This window comes from Equus asinus, chromosome 10, assembly GCF_041296235.1.
Source record: "Equus asinus isolate D_3611 breed Donkey chromosome 10, EquAss-T2T_v2, whole genome shotgun sequence".
NCBI lineage: Eukaryota > Metazoa > Chordata > Mammalia > Perissodactyla > Equidae > Equus > Equus asinus.
The window spans coordinates 54,800,498-54,820,347 of record NC_091799.1 but is presented as its reverse complement, the minus strand read 5'-3'; the positions used below and the strand labels follow the sequence as shown (position 1 = coordinate 54,820,347).

The 19,850-nt window shown below is 51.7% G+C and overlaps 1 protein-coding gene across 11 annotated transcripts in view; it reads left to right on the top strand.

Annotated features, from left to right (window-relative positions):
- The window catches only part of SUGP2 (SURP and G-patch domain containing 2), a 37,651-nt gene extending 27,901 nt beyond the window's left edge, over positions 1-9,750 (top strand). For 5 of the 11 annotated variants that reach the window (XM_044773198.2, XM_070519511.1, XM_044773187.2 and 2 more), the window contains exons 7-11: positions 2,324-2,829; positions 3,722-3,783; positions 6,114-6,250; positions 6,924-7,044; positions 9,587-9,750. In XM_044773198.2, coding sequence (XP_044629133.1) covers positions 2,324-2,829; positions 3,722-3,783; positions 6,114-6,250; positions 6,924-7,044 — 826 coding nt within the window. In that variant the 3' untranslated portion in view covers positions 9,587-9,750. Of the gene's footprint in view, positions 1-2,323; positions 2,830-3,721; positions 3,784-6,113; positions 6,251-6,923 lie in introns of all 11 variants that reach the window. The other 6 variants (XR_011506421.1, XR_011506420.1, XM_070519507.1 and 3 more) reach the window with 3 other exon arrangements.
- The last annotated feature ends 10,100 nt before the right edge of the window (positions 9,751-19,850 follow it).

Genomic DNA, 19,850 nt, shown 5'->3' with positions numbered 1-19,850 from the left:
TCCGCCTCATCCTGGGGGTCCTCCAGCACCTCCACCCTCTGACATGTGGCTGCATGGGTCTCTCAGACATCTTTTGCGTTGTGTGGATTCCTCTGTTGGAATATGAGTGTCTTTTTGTTGTACGGTGGAGAGGAGAGGTCACCGGGAGAGCTCGCTCTGCCATGATGCTGACGTCACTCTCCTGGCTCATTTTTTGATTCGGTCATTTATTTACTTATTAGAATTTTGAGTGTTGACTATATATTCTCAATAAAAGTTTTTTGTCAGAGGTGTGATTTGCAGATACCTTTGCCTAGTCTGTGACTTTTCTTCTCATGCCAGCAGTGTCTTTTGGAGGGCAAAAATTTTCTTTGCCCTTTTTCTGTTGAGTTTTTTGAACTTTTTATTCCTTGATTTGTATGAGCTCTTATCTATAATGTAATTACATGCATTTCCTTCGTAGTTTGACATTTATCTTCCACTTTGTGTATAGGATATTCTACGATGCAGAAGTGTTTCATGTTGTCAAGTTTCTCAATTTCTTATTTTATTGTACCAGGATTCTGAGTCATAGAAAGAATCTTCCCACACTCAGGTTATAAAGACATTTTTATATTTTCTTCTAGAACTTTGTCTTGTTTTTTACATTTAGATCCCCGATAAGCATGGAGTTATTTGGGAGCAGAGGGTGCAGCTTAGATCCAATTTAATTAAATATTTTTCTTTAAAGCTGCCCAGTTGTCCTGACATCATTCATTGATAAGATCTTCTTTTTCGTAGTGGTTTGATAAACTACCTTCATCAGAAAGTGTGTTTCTGGCCTTTCTTTTGGCTTGTTGGTCTATCCGTGGACCAGTACCACACTGTTTTAACCGTAGAGGCTTAATGTACCTTGTACTATCTGGTAGGGCTGGAACCTCTCATTGATCTTGTTCAGAGTTCTCCCAGACATTCTTGCATATTTATTTTTCTGTATGAACTTTAAAATCATCTTGTCCAGATCCAGGAAAAAAGATGCTTTTATTGGGATACTTTTATACATTAACACATTAAGAGAGAATTGACATCTTTTTTTTACTAATGTTATGATAGATTACAACCTTGTGAGATTTCAGTTGTACATTTTTGTTAGTCATGTTGTGGGTACACCACTTCCCCCTTTGTGCCCTCCCCCCACCCCCCCTTTTCCCTGGTAACCACCGATCAGATCTCCTTGTCAATATACTAACTTCCACCTATGAGTGGAGTCATATAGAGTTCGTCTTTCTCTGACTGGCTTATTTCGCTTAACATAATACCCTCGAGGTCCATCCACATTGCTGTGAATGGGCCAATTTTGTCTTTTTTTATGGCTGAGTAGTATTCCATTGTGTATATATACCATATCTTCTTTATCCAATCATCAGTTTCTGGGCATGTAGGTTGGTTCCACGTCTTGGCTATTGTAAATAATGCTGCGATGAACATAGGGGTGCAAGGGACTCTTGGGATTTCTGATTTCAGGTTCTTAGGATAGATACCCAGTAATGGGATGGCTGGGTCATAGGGTATTTCTATTTTTAACTTTTTGAGAAATCTCCATACTGTTTTCCATAGTGGCTGTACCAGTTTGCATTCCCACCAACAGTGTATGAGGGTTCCTTTTTCTCCACAACCTCTCCAACATTTGGAGAATTGACATCTTCTTGAGGTTGAGTTGTCCTATCTGAGAACAAGGGCTGTCTTTCCTTGGTCTGAGTGTGTTTTGTTTTTTTGTGAAGGTTTTTAGTTTCCTACACCAGCCATAGCCCCCAGCTGTGGCCACAGGTCGAGATGGCTGTCATACTCCGAGGCACAGAGAGGCCTCATTGCCATCACACTCATGCAGCACTACAGGGTGTGAGGCAGAGGGTGCTGCAGGTGACATGCCTTCTTCCATCTCATATGAGACATATGACGAGTGTCAGAGAAACGAGACTCACAGTGAGCACATGGAGGGCCAGAGCAGCCAGTGCCATCACTAGAAGGAGTTGAGATGATTCTCAGGTCGGATCTCCTGGCTGCAGTGTTGGAGCTTATGTTCCAGCCTGTCCTCTGGTGGTCCCCACATACCTTGTTCCTCCACCTCCTTCTCCCAAAAAGCAATTAGGCCTCTGACATTCTGGCGCCTTTGTTAAATTACTAATACTCCGCAAACTTTCTCTGTCATTGTGAAGCTGCGCCATCAACTATAGCTAATAGAAAGAGGTCGGGTTATTCATACTTTTCTCCCGCCCCCAGCTTCATTGGGTCCGTTTGGACAGTTTCAGCAAATAAGATTGTTCAGAGGACCTTGGTTAACCAGTGTATTTCACCTTTATCCCAGGTTTCTACATGACCAAAATAGTTCAGCTTTCAAATTCTATCGAAAGAAAGTATTTGAACTGTGCCCATCAATTTGTTTTACATCATCTCCACTGAACCTCCATGCTGGTGAGAGCACCCTAGAGCGTGTGGAAGGGGAAGAAGAGTTTGAGGATGAGCCCCTTCAGCATGAGGCTGAACTGGAGAGCCCAGAGGTGATGCCTGAGGAGGAGGAGGAGGACGATGATGAGGAGGAGGATGACGATGAGGAGGGAGGTGACGGGGCCCTCGCTCCCGGAGGGGCCTCCAGGCCAGCGGGAGGGGCCGCCAAGTCTGAGGGTTCCGAGGGCAGCCCCACTGCTGATGGCCTTCCGAGTGAGGTGGCTGAGGATGGACCAGCTGGCACGCCTGCCCTGTCACAGGCCTCTTCAGGGGCCTGCTTCCCCCGGAAGAGAGTCAGCAGCAAGTCGTTGAAGGTTGGCATGATTCCAGCTCCCAAGAGGCTGTGCCTCATACAGGAGCCCAAAGGTGAGTGTCTGGTTGTCAGCACAATGCCTTAGCACTGGCTTCCGTTGAGCACCCGAGGAGGGAGTCACAGTGCTCAGTTGTGGGCCACAGAAAGTAGTGGAGATGGGTGGAGATGTTGCTTGACTGTTTGGAATTATTTACTAGCCCTCAGTCCAAGCTCAGCCAAAAGATGACCAGCTGGCCCCTGTCACCCTTCCCTCCTGTAATTACACACACCAACCTGAATAATACCTCCCCAAATCCCCCCAGCCCTCCCAGCAGAAAATCTAAATCTGTGCATGCCCTACAGTTGCCAGCAAACATGAGTTTCTTTGGTCTTATGTTTTTAAACTACAGTAGTCTTAGTGGTTTTGCATACCGCTCCAGAGTGTCCATGTGTAGCTCACGTTTCCACTTGGTCTAAAGTTGGTGCTCTAAGGAGATGCTGCTGTGTCAGTCTGTGGCTTGTAGCACCCCACATGCTGCTCATTGTTTCCACTGTTGCTCAGATTCCAGTGAGAGAGCCCTGGCCATGGAGGGGACAGGCCTGGATCATCTCCACCATATCCCCTCCATGACCTTGGGGGTGCCCAGCCTCTGAGCCCCTAGAAGGGGACTTTAGTTCTTCATCAGTGGAGTAGTCACAGAGACACTAGGAGGTCATGGCGTTTCAGATAGATCATTTGTTGAAGCCAGGTATGTTCCTGTGGTCACAGTAACGGATCCACACATCAGTCCTTTGTCATAAACACGGGGAGTGTAAGTTAAGCAGACCCCCACAGCGGGGCAGCCCTTCATGGAGCCCACATGTTGGGCCTCTGTGCTCCGTGGTCACACCGTCCTGAGAGGGGCCAGGCTGCTGCCAGCGGGGCAGTTCATATATGTGTATGTTCGTGTTTTTTTTGTCTTCCAGTTCACGAACCAGTTCGCATCGCCTATGACAGGCCTCGAGGTCGTCCCATGTCCAAAAAGAAGGTGAGCGTGACCATTTGTGAATCCACACCAGGATGTAGTCGGTTGGAATTTGTTGGTTTCAGGGACACTGGCTGTGCTGAAGCTAGACTCGTACTTCAGACTGGGTGTTAATGTACAAAGCACGACAAACAGCCTTTTCTCTGGGGTCCTTCTTAAAACTGTTATAGGGCGATAACGAGTCCATGTAACAGGTGAGGTCTGATACGTGCACTGGATGGGAGATGACCAAGGCCATTGAGAAGTTCAGATTTAGTGGACTATGATCATGGTTAAAAGAGTGCGCTCATTTCCTGTAAGCTGAGTGTATGTGTGTTCATTGGCCTGTCTAAACCTCCTCTGCTCCAGGCCCCATCTGCCCACTCTGAGGCAGCAGCGAGGAGAGCTGGCAGTGACAGAGAAATGGGCGAACTCAGTCTTAGGGGTGCCCTGGGTACAGAGAAGCAGATTGACAGGAGATCAGTAATAAGGTGGGCTCAGGGGGTGCCATTTAATCAGGGAGGCCAGGGAAAGTCTCCCTGACAGGTGACATTTGTATGGAGATCTGGGAAGGGCGTGGGAGAGGCCCCAAGGGGGTTACAGGTCAGCAGGGAGCCCTTTGTGCCCGAGTGCAGTGATGAGGGTGGGGAGGTGAGAAGTGAATGCAGCGTGGACCCAAGTCATGTGGTGCCTGGAGATGGATGCCTTTCTGTGGGGGAGGCCCTAGGGAACCTGAGGTGGGGTTTGGGTAGAAGACGTGGCCGCCATGGTTGCTATGTTCAGAACAGCCCATGCGGTGGAGGGCCATGCAGAGCCAGGGGGCCAGGAGGGGTGAAGGTGGAGTTGGTGGGACTCAAGGATGGATTGGATATGGAACGGCGAACCCCAGGAGTCCAGGGTGACTCCAGGGTTGTCAGCCTGGGCAGTTAGGAGGATGGAGCTGCCATGGCTGGAATGGGGAGCAGATCATTTGAAAGAGATGGAGGAGAATTCCAGATGGCTGGGCAGATGTGCGGGGGCAGGTGAGGCCAGGCAAAGTCACCTGGGACACATGGAGACATCACAGGTCCCTAGAGGTCAGGGACAGGTGAGTGGGCAGCCGGTGTCCGGCAGTAAGGAAAGCCCGTGTGGCGGCACCCCAGTGGGTCAGATCTGTTCCAAGTGCACCGTCTCAGTCTCAACAGCCAGGTGAAACATCAGTGTGACCCCAGGTACAGCAGGGAGGAGGGACCTTCCTGCACCCAGAGTTTGTGGTCCTAACTGGTATGCCAGCACCCAGGTGCCCATCTGGAGGCCTGGGTGAAAGGGTAGCCTGGTAAGGAGGCAGCCAGGTTCAGCCTCAGCCTGGCCACCTAATCTTGGCCCGTAACTCCTGAGCCTCTGTTTGTACATCTGTGAAGTGGGACGGTTGCACCTCCCCTGCAGGTAGTAGATACCTTGAGGAGTAAACAAGATGCGTGTTACCCTGGTGCATAGCAGGTGGGTATCCTGCAAACTTGAGTGCCTCCTTGAGGCAACTGCAGGCAGACAGCGGGTGCACACCTCAGCACAGCACACGGCTTTTCTCCAGCTCCAGGAAACTGGACACGGTGGTTCCTAGACACAAATTGAACACTTACAAGGACCTGTCTGACCAAGCTGACGACTCCTGTTGTTCCCACCTTAGCAGCTTTCCTGAAAGGGATGCAGGCCTGCCAGCCTTTGCCCTGGCTTCCCCACCCCTCCATTTGTCTTAGCTGTTCTTCTCTGGGCCCGGGAGGGCATGACAGACAGCCCTGTTGTCATCTCAGCGGGCAGGTTCCACCTCCTCTGTTCTCTAGGCCTCCTCCTGATGGTGAGGGGCCCCCTAGGGCCAGCACTCCTGCTTGTTGTTACCCCAGCCTTCAGCCTGTGTGTGTCTCTCCTGCACGGCTGTTTGTCCCCTTTTCCTGCCCCAGGCAACAGCATAGCTCCTTCCTCCTTGAGTCCCTCTAAATGCCCTGCAGACTGACTTTGGCCCACCCTGGCCTGCCAAGACCCCTGGTACCCTCGCCTCCCAGCTCCCTGGGCTGTGTTCAGTAGCTCATGAACACATGCTCATGCGCACATGCATACACACACACACACACACGCTGCGTCATGCCTTCAGGCCCAACTCACGTCGTGTCACTCAACTCTCAGTACCTCTCTGGGTGGTTTTTCTCCTTCTAGGGGTAGAACTGGGGAGGTGACCATGGCTTGCTCCTGAGAGTCTGGAGAGTCAGGGAGGCGTTAGGGGGTGTCAGTGCTGGACTATGTCCAGGCACAGTCCAGGGCAGACCCTCACTCCAGGCACTTTGCTGGAGCCCACGTCCCACACTCTTCTCTTTCCTCAGAAATCCAAGGACTTTGACTTCGCCCAGCAGAAGTTGACCGACAAGAACCTGGGGTTCCAGATGCTACAGAAGATGGGCTGGAAGGAGGGCCACGGCCTGGGCTCCTGTGGGAAGGGCATCAGGGAGCCCGTCAGCGTGTATGCGGCAGGACTCAGGGCCGGGGCTGGGGCTGGGCATCAGGGCCTGGGGAGACAGGGCTTTCTTTGGGATTCAGGTCCCAAAGTCCTTCGACCTGCAGCCTGATTCTTGGTGCCCTTCATGATGACCGTTGCTTAAAGTTGGTAGTATTTTTTTTAACAAAAGGAGTCTTCAGATGAGACGAGAAGCAGATTATTTACATATGCAGGTGTTCGAACGGCTCCTTGCTGTGCTTGCGTAGACTGTTTAAATGGCTGCTTGAGCCTTGGCCTTCTGGCCACGTTTACATTGTCATAAAAGCTGAGTGGTGAATCTGGGTAGTTACACCAAGAGCCACTTTCCCTTTTTCGTGAACCCATCACAGGCTAGCACACGGCCCAGTGTGTTAAGCCCTGTTAACATCCAGCAGGCATTTCATTTAAAACTGAGCTTAGCACTGGCTAGGGGAGGCTTTCTGCTGTAATCGGGCTTCTGAGCACTCTCAGAAGGTCCGCATACCTGCACAGGTGAGTACCCCTTGTTCCCACTGTGGATTGCATTTTTCTTTCCTTTTCGTGTCTCTTGTGTGTCCCACATACCTCCATCCCACTCTGACTGCTTCTGCCATTTCCAGCCTTCCGGTGGCCAGGCTCTGGGGCACAGGTGTGGCTAACTCTCCATTTTGCTCCTTAGGGGAACTGCCTCGGAAGGGGAGGGGTTGGGTGCCGACGGGCAGGAGCACAAAGAAGACACGTTTGATGTGTTCCGTCAGAGGATGATGCAGATGTACAGACACAAGCGGGCCAACAAATAGGTATGTACATGAGCTAATGTGTGGGGCATTCTGCCTAAGCTGAGGTTCTGGTACACAGAGACATTACCTCTGAAAAGTCGGTATTCCAAGCATCAAAACCACCACCACAAAAAAAAAGTCTGTGAGGGAAACAGAGGAGTCTTCGGTTGCAGATGTGTCCTACCTCTCACCTTCCAGGCTTGGCCGAAGGAGTGAGCCCCATACCTGCCAAACACAGCTGCAGCCCACCAGCAGGGCCTGGGCGCAGGGCTCACCGTGGACTGTACACGGCCGCCCCTTGCCAGCTCACCTGGAAACAGGCCGCCACAGAGTGGCCTTGCGTCCCACAGGTGTGGGGGCGAGCTGGAAGCCGGCACTGCAGAGGATGCTACGCACGTCCCTTTCTGAGGGTCTTCACGCCCTTTCCCTTCTGTAGGGCCATGGGCCTATAAATATCCTCGTCTTTCTCCACTCTTTTCACTTTCCCTCCCCACCCATAATTTCCAACTCAGTTTTGAACAAAATTGTTCTCTCCCCGAATAGATCAGAACCATGGGTGAGAAAGATAAGGCTTGAAGCAGCAATTACTCTTAAAACGCCACCTCTGCCCTGGATCTGCCCTGGAGCCAGTGCCCAAGTAGGTTTGGTGTGTACACGAAAAACAAATGTCTCTGCAGTTTCTGGGGCGGAGGTTCCACTGGCTTTTCTTTTTCTTAAAGAAAAAAAGAACTCACCATTTCCGATCTGCTTTTGCCTTTCCCCCTCTTCCGAATGCTTTGGGCCACAAGTCCCCTCCAGATTTTTGCCAGTGCCCCTCAGGAGGTGGTGCTGCCCGCTTAGTGCTCAGGAACAGCTCCTGCCCATCTTCCATCCCAGCGCACACTGCTCTCCAGAAGTGCTCTGTTAGCAAACTTGAAGCCAGAACAATTGCAGATCCTCTTCTTGTTTCTAGAATTTCAACGGGGGCTATAAATCGATAATAGGAAAGTCTGTGCTCTGGTACCACAGCCTGTTGGTCTGAGTAATGAAGCTCTTTGAATAGGTGGAGAACCTTGATTTGGATGAACATGTTATTTATGGAGTCTCATTGCTTAAATGCACCCCCAAGAGACTTGACCAAATTTTAGCAACGGTATAATATAGCTCTCGTTAGTGGGGAGTAAGCATTACACTGCTGAAATTTTCCCCAAATTTACATGTCTCTGGAATCCACAAAGGAAGCGAACTGTAGTTTGATTTTTCTTAAACCACACATGGAGTCTCCTACAAAGGGGGATGGTGTAAACTCTTCAGGAGTCTTTATTTTTTGCATGTGGGGCAGCATAAAGAATTGTTTTTAGGGCGTTTGTACAGAACGGAAAGGATCCTCTTGGGGTGGGCTCAGCAGCTGTTTGCTATTTCAAGGCATATGATCGCCGCCCCTTCCAGCTTCTCCCAGCGCTCTGCTTCTGTCAGCTACATGTGAAATTCTCAGGCTGTGGGAATCTCAGCCCTTCCTCATAAAGCAGCAGTGTTGAAGTTTTAAATACGTGCTAAAATCTGAAAAACTTGGGATCCTGCTGACACTACAAGCTTGGGGGACAGGCAGTGAGTTACTATGTCAGCCGCTTGTATTGGCTGTTAAGAAATGTTTGCTTTCTCAAAGCCTCAGCTCTCCCGGGCTGTAGTCCCAGCCCCTCTGGTTCTGTCTTGTCTGCCTCGTCTGCACTCAGGCCTGTGCCGGCATCTCACGTGCCTGCCCCGTGGTGCCTTTCTTCATGTCAGGTGTAGCCCCCAAGGCTCTGCTTCTAGTTGCTTCTGTTGCTTTGGCAACTGGCGGGTCTTTTTGGCCATGGATATGCTGGAGGTCCCTTAGCAGAGTTGAACCAGCCCACAGGAGGGGGTGTAGTTTAGGGGAACCACAGCTATGGAGGTTTGTCTTCTGCTCCTTTCTTTCCTAATTCTTTTACCAGCCTTCTGTGCTGGCCAAGGGTCAGGTGGAAGGACAGAACTCTGAGAATAGGGCCTCAGTCTCCGGTGGCCTTTGGCAGTGTGCCTGCAACTGCAGAGCCTGAGTGAGGCACACATCCCACCGCAGGTCCTAGCTTTCGTTGGAGCATGGATACCTCTGCCCATCATATTCGCTTTGTCCTAGTATTTTCATTCTGGGCTTTCTCCACTTTTATTTATAAGTGAGATGCTTTAGGAATTCCCAGGGTGTGAGCCCTGCCCCTGCAGCCTCCTGCCACTCCTCGTGGAGTCATCCCACTTTGAGCTGACACTGATTGTGAGCCTTTGGCAAACATCAAAGGAAATACCTTCTTCTTGAGCCTGGAAGTCCTCTGAGCACTCAGGTGATGCTGTTCCTGTGGAGTCGACGTTGAGGCAGTGAAGGCATTGCAGGAGCCAGTGGAGCGTGGTGGTGGGTCCCTGTGCCTGTCTTCGGCCAGGGACCAGTGTGCTGGCCCTCTGTGCCCACTATTGCACTCTCTGGCCTAGGCTGCTCTGCAGGGAGCATGTGTGCGAACGCGATGTGCGGGTGCATGGTCTTGTCAAAGTCACAGTGTCTTTTCTGTCATTCTAGTTCCAGGGTCTCTTCCGTGAGGACAACAGGCATCCGGAAAGTGCTAACTCATCACTTTGGGTGCTTACTGTCTCTGGCTTGTTTCCATCACTGGAAATCATAGAGAGAATTTTAGCATTTTTGGTCCTTGGTAAAACCTAGAAGACATTTGTGATGTTACAAAATGGAAGTTTTTGGGTTTTTTTTTCTTTTTTTAATCTAAGAAGTTGTGAATGTTGTTAATCATTTAGCAGTTGCAATAAATGTAGAGGAAACCCAATTTTCCATTGTCTTCGTTGATGTGTTTTTAAAATCAGACCAGTCAGGAAATGCATAGTAAATGTTGTAGTGGCTACATGGAACCATGTTGTAAACACTGCTGCCTCCCCACCATGTCTTCTCCTGCCAGGGCCTCTCTGACTGGTTCACCCCAGCGGGGGGCCTGGTGAGTCACCGGCAAAGCCCGGAGGGTGCCAGAGAGCAGGCTGTGATCAGGGCCAAGCACAGTGGGGTAGGCGGGCCCTGTTCTCTGAGGAGGGGAATTTACTGCTGGGTACAGAAACCCGCCTTTGTCAACACAGTAATGTGGGAGCCTCGCATTAGCCACCCACGACTCGCCTGCCGCCCTCAAGGCCTTGCCTGCTCTCAGGGTTGAGATTCCAGCTACCAGAGTTAGCTCAAGGCCCACCTGGGCCTCCCCAGTCTGAGGAGCCAGCCTCTGGGGCATCTTCTAAGCTCCCTGCTGTTCCTCTGTGCAGCTTGGCCTGTGTCTGAGCCCTCCACCAGCAGCTCCTGTCCCTTCGGGCAAGGAGTGAGGGCAAAGGGCACAGCAGGTGGGCGAGCCCGGCTCCTACGGGACTTGAGGGGTCTCTACCTTGGTGCGGCTGGTGGAGCAGGAGGTGGGCAGTGGTGTCCCCGTTGTGCCCCACAGCAGGGAGCCTGGGAAGGGTTTGGGGGGGGGGGTCTGTCAGTAGGTTAGAGTGGACAGATGAGACAGGGCCCCTTAGGAAGCTGAGTGGGACTTGAGCTCTCTGCTGTGTCCCAGAGGACACTCAGGAGTGGCAGGGACCCATTTGACCATGATGGGAGCTTTCGTCAGCCACAAACTTGCCACACTTTCACCTTCATCTTCATGAGAGCGCAGGAGGTACGTGTCAAGACTGCCAGCGTTAGTGCCACTCCCTGAGGAAGTCTCCCAGAACCTGCAGGACCTCACTGTGCCCCCCACCTCCTCTTGGGAAACTGGAGGTGAGGTGAGCAGCAGTGGGCATTGCTCCCCATCGGCCCCCACCCCAGCTCCTCTTATTACCACTTGGGGCTGGTTAAGGTCACTTAGAGGAGGACACACAGACGAGAGGTCTCCAGCCTAGGATACCTGTCCAGTCTGTGACCCCGGCAGGTCGCTTTACAGGCCTCGGTTTCCCCTCGGCAATCTGGGAATGTTTTCTTCCAGTTTGGAAGGTAAAATTGCCTCCAGAACCTTGTCATTTTGGACTAACTGGAACCTAAATATGCCACTCTCGGCCTGGAGCTCCCCTTCTCCTGCTCCCTAGCTTCCCCTCCTGGACACCTCAGGACCGCATGAGAGGCAGAGGGTGCAGCCAGGGAAGGTGCAGTGGCACCAAGACTAACGCGGGGTTTAAAGCAGGCCTTTGGTGTGTGTGCTTGGACGAGTGTGCATTGTGTGCGTATTTCACACAAATGTGCACATTCAAGCAACGCAAGTACGTTTTCTTTGTAAAAGATGAACAAACCCCAGATACATGCAGAATGAAGCACAGAGGAAAATTTCCCATCTTCCCCACTCCCACAGATCAATAAAGTATAAACTAAATAAAATTAAATACAATTTTTCTTTTGCTGAGGAAGATTTGCTCTGAGCCAACATCTGTTGCCAGTTTTCCTCTTTTTTTCTTTTATGTGGGCCACCACCACAGCTTGGCCACTAACAGGTGAATGGTGTAGGTCTGTGCCCAGGAACTGAGCCCAGCCCACTGAAGCAGAGTATGCCAAATTTAAGCACTAGGTTACCGGGCTGGGCCCAAATACTTTTTTTTTTTTTTTTGAGCAAGATTAGCCCTGAGCTAACTGCTGCCAATCCTCATTTTTGCTGAGGAAGACCAGCCCTGAGCCAACATCCATGCCCATCTTCCTCTACTTTATATGTGGGACGCCTACCATAGCATGGCTTGCCAAGTGGTGCCATGTCCTCACCCAGGATCCAAACCGGTGAACCCCAGGCCGCCGAAGCAGAACGTGTGAACTTAACAGCTGTGTCACTGGGCCGGCCCCCCCAAATACAATTTTTAAAAAATAACAAGATACACCACGTGTGCTCCCTGGAGACTCAGCCCACTTCACATGACTGGAGGTCTCAGCAGCCTTTCCATGTGAGGGAAATGTTCAAGTACTGTTTGTGAGTGAGTAATACCTGGCCCAAATCGAAAGACACGGAAATGTGTTCTGTGGAAAAAGAAGTCTCCCCCACCCACAGGACACAGGTCTCAGACCCCTTGCGTGTAGACAGTTGTATATACGGGCCTACTTTAAATATAACCTTTAAAAATGCAAATTACACTTCACTGCACAATCTATTCTTCCGTTGCTTTTTCTCCCCAAAACATTTTCTTCCCAAAATTTCTATCTATATTTGATAGATTGTCATTTGTCACACAAGCTCCCCACCAATAGCCACTGGGGTTGTTCCCAAGCTTTGGCCCCTACATGCTAGAACATTCTCTTTGTGGATAAGGCCCTAGAAACAGCATTTCTGGGACCAAAGCATCCTCCCCAGGCTCTCTCCACCTCACTACCTCCCTCCACAGTGTTCCTGTGCCATCTGATTTTGGGGGGCCACTCTCTTGGCATCCCTGTTTCCCCAGCCACAACTGCCTTGACGTGATGGGGCTGTTGACCCCTCGAAGCCTCCACCGCAAACTGTAGCCTGCAGTCCCTGACCCCTCCAGCCTACGTCCCTGTGCTCTACTTGGGGCACAGACCTGGCTGCCACCCCTCTCTGCTTCCCCCAAATCCCTCCACTCTGACCCTGTCATCCCAGCCCCAATCTCCCAAACCTTGACCACCCTGGGTGACCAGGTTCCCCAAGGGGGCTGCCGGCCTGCGCAGGGGTCCGTGCCCCTCCAGGCTTTGATTCCCCTCCATCTAGTGACTACTGCACACCCACCATGGGGATCGGTGGCCAGGGAGGGGCCCTCCCTGAGGCTACTGGGCGGGGAGACACAGCCTCCATTTCCTCCCCTGAAATGGGGCGGTGGGCTTGTGGGTCTGATTGGACCACACTTTATCTTCATTAGTTGGTGGGCACGGGTTGTTTCCACCTTTTGGTGATTGTAACTAGTGCTGCTGTAAACGCGCATGTACAAGTTTTAGTTTGCACACCTGTTTTCAGTTCTTTTGGGTCTCTACCTAGGAGTGGATTACTGGATCATGTGGTGACTTGATGTTTAACCTGTTGAGGAACCACCAAGCTGTTCTCCACCGGGGTTGTGCTGCACTCCGGGCTTTTTGCTAACCACTCTGGGCTGGTGTCTGTAAAAGCTGTGGTCCTCTTCCTCATGGGGCAAACCCACTGAGGTCAACCCCAGTCGTGACTCTTGATATCCACAGATGTGTCGGGAGCCTTGCTCGTACTGACAGAATCCTGGGGACAAAGCAAATAAAAGAAAGGAAGGGAAAGTTAAGGGGCCTTCAGATGTGAAATATGATGGAGCTTTTCACAAAGGAATTCGATCCTGGAGGATAAAATCCAGTTGCAAAGTGTGAGGTGGTTTCTGTAGAAATTTTGTGAAATGTGGACAGATGCCCATGTACAGGGACACTCAGCTGTGTTTGAGCACAGAGAAGTTTGGGCCACTCCCAACTGTCTGTGTGCTGGGCGAGTGGGGCTCTTCCTGCCCCTCCCCCCGCCATGCGCTGCGAACGCACCCTGAGCAGCTTGAAAAGAAACCCCTTGAAGAATATTGAAAGGAAGTAAAACCGCCGAAGCACATGCAGGCGCCAATTGCCGGTCTTGGTTTCGGAGGCACCTGTGGTCTTAGGAGAAAAACACCAGATTTGAACGGAGACAGTCTCTCCCTGTGTCAGACGTATGAGTAAGCATCGCTTCCTCCCAGGACGGCTGTTTGCAGGCTGCTGGGAAAGTCCTGCCAGCATCTCCTGGCAGTCTCTCCATGGCCTTCCTCCATCTGTCCGTAGGTTCACTCACTCACTCATTCGCTCACTCCTTCATTCATTTACTCATTCATTCAGTCACCACACATTTGAGGAACACCTAACTGCTCCTTCCTGGTGGAATTTTCTATTCAACATAGAAAACCACAGTGAAACTGCAGTCAGAGAGTTGAAGGAAACATCCAAGGAACAAAGAAGGGGCAGTACTGGGGCCTGGTCTGGGAGGTGAAATGTCATTGGAACCCTAAAAGATGTAAGAGCATGCGAGGCAGAGGGAATTGCATGTGCAAAGTCCCTGAGGTACAAATGCCCTTGGTTGTGGAAAGGGGAAGGAGAAGAGGGAGGGAAACAAGGATGGGGGTTTCTGGGGCAGGAGATTTTGTCCCAAGACAATGAGGAGCCATGGGAGGCTTTAGAGCACAGCACGGGCATAGCCCTATTTATACTTTTTTTATTGTGATAAAAATTACAGGGGCTGGTCCAGTGGCGCAGAGGTTAAGTTGGCATATCCTGCTTTCATGGCCCGGGGTTCACCGCGGTTGGGGATCCCAGGTGCGGACCTAAACACCACTTGTCAGGCCATGCTGTGGCAGGCGTCCCACATATAAAATAGAGGAAGATGGGCACAGATGTTAGCTCAGGGCCAGTCTTCCTCAGCAAAAAGAGGAGGATTGGTGGCAGATGTTGGCTCAGGGCTAATCTTCCTGAAAAAAAAAAAGAAAACTCCCAGGTGAACGGGAGGGAAATTGTGGAGCAGGTTGAGAGAGCGCACTCATCCAGCAGAGTCTCGCAGAAGGCAACTTTGGCTCCATCCTGCTGGGAGATGAGGGGCAAGACAGCTGGGGTTCTTGTTCCCCACACTCGTCACCCATTGGTCAGGGCCAGACATCAATTCCAGACACTTCTGGCCCTCTGGTGGGCATGCAGGCAAAGGGCACTCCAGCAGCCCAGAGCAGCCCCTGCCCCCCAACAGTCACGTAGGTGCCTCTTGTTAAACTTGGCCCACTTCAGGGCAGGAGAACATGACACTCCCTGCCCTGGCCTCTCCAAATCTATGGCCGGCCCGCAGAGCAGAGCCCGAGGCAAGGATTTGTGGGCAAGTGCTTTTTTAAGAAACCTCCCAGGGGCTGGCCCAGTGGTGCGGTGGTTAAGTTCACACGTTCTGCTTCGGTGGCCCAGGGTTTGCCAGTTCGGATCCTGGGTATGGACCTATGCACTACTTGGCAAGCCATGCTGTGGCAGGCTCTGTGGCCACAGAGGCACAGACCCCGGGTGCTGGACTGCTGTTCGCCAAAATGACCTGGTGTCTTCAGCAAGCAGTTCCATCAGTACCCTGGTGCTCCTGTCTCAATGGGGCTGTGTCAGAACAACCTGGACCACAGGCCATTGTCTAACACAGGGCTGCAGACCATGTTGTAGGTTCCACCCCAGCCCCAAGCCCAAGCGATGTCACTTCCAAGGAAACCAGAGCCAGCCTGTCCTTTCTGGAAATGGCTTGTCTCTCCCACTGCTCACCCTGGAGACAGACCATCAGCCCAGAGGCCAGATCTGAGATACTCCCTCCATCCTTCTGGTCTTCAGCATTCTTGGAGGATTGTTGCAGTGGGTAGGGATGGCTGGGCTCAACTCTGTTCCTCAGAAAACCTTTCCATATCCGAGTAAACAGGAGCCCAGAGTGAGCTGGGAGTGTCCTAGATAACGCTGGATGTTTTATAACACCAGGCACAGCACAGGGCACTCACCACGCAAGCTCCTTTTGTCTTAGACAATTACAACCCATTTTACAGATGAGGAAACCAAGAACCAGAGAGATTGTTTAACAACCTTTATTACACACTAATAGGGGCTGTATCTGTGAAAAGTCTTTAGGCTACATAAAGCCAAAAGGAAACTAATTGGTTAATGGAATTGAACATGACGGCCTCAGGTTCAGCTGGATCAAGGTGCTCAACCAACCTCGCCAGAGCAGTGTCTTTCTCCATCTCTTGGCTCTGCTGTCTTTATGTCAACTTCATTCCCAGGAAGGTGAGATGGCATCCAGCAACTCTGAGCTGACCCTTATCCACTTAAGCAACATGAAAAAAGCTCTTTTGTCTGATAGCTATAGCAGAAGCACGAGGATTATGTCTTATTGACCCAGCCCAGGGCATATGCCTATCTCTGAACTAATCACAGTGACCAGAGGGCTAAAATATAGTGATTGGCAGGGCCTGGGCGGCCTCGCAGAGAAGGGAGAGGGTCAGCCCTACGCACACTGAGATGCTGTTCCCAGAGGGAGCAGGACCATGGCCTGCAGGTGGGCAGAGCCAGGATCAGAACCCAGGCCTTCACCCTGGAGCTATGCTGGTCTCAGCTGCTTTTGACCTGGCACATTCACCCTTTCAGACGATTCTAGCTTCGAAAACCGCCATCAATCAGGCCTGGGGAGGACCCCTGGAGCCTCCCCACTGAATCCCAATCCCTCCTCTCTCCCCTCCTCTGAGCCTCAGTTACCTCATCTATAAAATGGGTCATAGGGAGGGAGCATCTTGCATGCAGTGAACGGTCAAAGGTCACACTGGGTCTACACAAAGCAAGATGCACATTAAGAGTGTAAGCAAAGGACTTTTCTGAGAGACGATGGGGTCCACGTGGAGAGGGGTGTCGGCTCCGGGGTCGAGACTCAGCAGGGAAGGTACAGTGGGCATGAGGCCCTCGGGAGCAGCTGGAGGCCCAGCAGAGGCAGAGCGCACGGCTGCCGGGCCAGCCTGAGGAGGCCTGCCACTGAAGGCTGCATCCATCCCCGAGGAAAGGCGCAGTTCTCTTTCCCTCAGACCCTTCCCGGCCCCCTCCTCCGCCCTAGTTTCTTGTTTACCTATTCAGGGCCATGCTTTATTTTTGGATGAGAACATCTGTCCTCCTCACTCTCTGTGGCCACCCGCCAGAGCCACATGCTGGCCACACCAGGAGAAGGGAGGTCCCAGAGACTCCAGCCGAGCTTCAGGCAGGCATGTCCTCAGGGGATGCTCTTGGGCAGGCTTGGCCTTGGACCTTCTGTTTATGCTCAGAGACAGCAACAAGGGGGTGTGGGTGGCCTGCATTTTCCAATTTCTCCACGCTTCTGATGAACCAAGAGACTGACGTGCTGTTTACAGCACTGTTTTTGCGGTGGACATGAACATCCCTTGGGACTGACCTGGGTGGTTCGGGTGAGTTATGAAGTGTCCAAATATAAACACTGCTTCAGTTCATGCAGACGAATCACAATGCACTAATTTTCACTTACATTTCTAAAATTATGTTTATTTTATTCTGTTTATTAGATTTTATAAAGTTGAGTTCATCATCAGCACCCACCTTCAACTCGGCAAACTCCTATTCATCCTTCAAAACCCAATACATGCATACACTCTGCCCTGTCCTGCATACATCCACACAAACGCTTCATCTTTTCCCTCTGTGTGCTGTAACACAGGAACCCTTGGCACTGCAGTCATGTGTTCATGACTCTCTCCGCTGCTGGGCTGTGTTCTAGCAGCCAGCTCAGTGCCTCGTATACAGTGGGCGCTCAGTAAGTGTGGGGTTTGTGGGGAACATTTTATTTATTTTTTTTTAAAGATTTTTTTTCCTTTTTCTCCCCAAAGCCCTCTAGTACATAGTTGTATATTCTTCGTTGTGGGTCCTTCTAGTTGTGGCATGTAGGATGCTGCCTCAGCGTGGTTTGATGAGTAGTGCCATGTCCGCGCCCAGGATTTGAACCAACGAAACACTGGGCCGCCTGCAGCAGAGCACGCGAACTTAACCACTCAGCCACCGGGCCAGCCCCATGTGGGGAACATTTTAAAACACAGCTTTATTGAGATATAATTCACGTACCACTCAATCCACCCATTTAAAGTATACGATTCAGTGGGTTTTAGGATATTCAGATGTGTGCAGCCATCAGCACAGTGGATCTTAGAAAGTTTCCCTCACCCCAAAAGGAGACCCCGTCCCCAAGAGCCATCCCTCCCCGTCCCCCTCCTCCAGCCCCTGCACCCACCAGTCTGCTTCTGTTGCTGTGGGCGTGCCTGATCTGGAGCTTCAGATGGACAGGCTCACACGCTGTGGGCTCTGGGTCGGCTTCTCCCATCAGCACGAGGCTTTCGAGGGCCGTCCGCGCGGCGGTGCGGGTTGGGGCCTGGTCCTGTTTGTGGCTGAGTGTTGTTCCATTGTGTGGATGGCCCACGTGTTGTGTATTCGTTCATCCGGGTTCATTCGTTCAACTCGGGTTGTGCCCCCTTTTGGTGATTGTGAGCAGTGCTGCTGTGACAGATGTCTGTGTGGACACATGTCCCCACTTCTCTTGGGTACGTACTGAGGACTGTCGGTTAATGTTTTTCGGGTTTTTCTTTGTGAGGAAGACTGGCCCTGAGCTAAGATCTGTGCCAATCTTTCTCTATTTTATGTGGGACGCTGCCAAAGTGTGGCTTGATGAGCGATGCGAGGTCCGCGCCTGGGATCCAGGCCGGCAAACCACAGGCCACCGAAGCAGAGAGCACAAACTTAACCGTTGCACCACCGGGCCGGCTCCTGTCAGTAAATGTTTAGTAGTAGTTTTGAACCCTGTTAAACTGCAACCGAAAAATCACCTGGGTTGGGTAGACTGGAGGTCCCACCCCTCAGACTGAAATCAGGAGTGTGGGCCGGCATCTGCCCCCACTGGGCAGGCTCCTAGCCGCTTCAGTCGCCTCGGAGGGACCTCAGGGCCCCGTGACTAGAAGGTGCCTTTTCATCATCAGCTGCCAGCATCAGTTCCTCTCTCCTGGGTCTCTCCAAAATGAAATTTTGTTCTTTGAAGCCAACTGGTCCACCTCTCAGGCCTTTCAGGGCCGAGGACAGCCCTGTCCGTGGGGCCGAGGACACCCAGATCTGTGACCTCAGTCCAGCCATGGGGTTTTCGGGGCGACTGGTCTTGTGGCACCCTGCCCTGATTTATTTCGGTCGAGGGTGGCGGGCTGGGTCAGCACCTTGGGGGTGCCTCTACCTGGGCCCGTGAAACCTGAGGTCTTTAATGAGTGTCCTTGGCCTGCTGGGGTCTTGGGCGGCATCCGAGGCCTAGAGCCTGGCCTAAGTCCAGCCGGGAAAGGGCAAGGTCCCGCCGCTGGACACTCTCACTTGGTCAGGGAAATCCGTCTCCGAAAAGCAAGCCCTGCCTCCTCCCACTGCCGGGCCTCTGGGTGCCCACATCAGTCAGCGCTCTCCAGAGAAAAGGACCAACACGGGAGATGGATGTCACACATATGAAGAGATTTGTTTTAAGGAATTGGCCCACGTGATTGTGGGGCAGTGAGTCTGAAATGCATGTCCAGCAGGTGGGAAACTCAACAAGGGTTTCTATTTTGCAGTCTTGAGGAGAATTTTTTCCCCCAGGAAACTCAGTTTTTGCTCTTAAGGTCTTTGACTGATTAGATAAGGCCCACTCAGAGTATTGAAGATAATGTTCTTTCCTTAAGGTCAACTGATTGGAGATGTTAACCACGTCTAGAAAATTCCTTCACAGAAACATCTAGACTAGCATTTGACCAAGCAAATGAACACCATTGCCTGGCCAAGTTGGCACATAAATTTTAACCATCAGTATGCTTCCCTGTCCCCCACCCCTACAAATCCACCCGCTAGAATGCCACCTCCTCTGAGAAGCCTTCTGTGATGTGCCCTCCCAACAAAGGAGAGAACATGGAGGCGTGTTGACAGGATGCATCTGACCAGAGGGAGACAGAAGGGGAGTGAGCAGGGCAGGCAAGCGGGGTACCTGTGGGAGGGCAGTGGAGATGAGGCCAGCCAAGGAGCTCGACTTTGCTGCAGAGCAATGGGGAGCCATAGCAGGCATTGGAGCAGGGGAGGGGTATGGTTAGATACACCAACCATTGCAAGACTTGTCACTGGCTGTTATGGTCTGTCAGCATCCCCAGGTGCAGGGCAGTGGGAGTCAGAACCACAGTCCAGGCAGAAGACGGCAAGGCCTGGGCCAAAGGGCTGTGGGGATAGAGTAGGTCAGTCTGGGACGTACAAGTGTGAGTTGCTAAGCCATCATTCTGAGCTCTGAGCCGCAGGTGCAGGCTCCCCCCTCTTG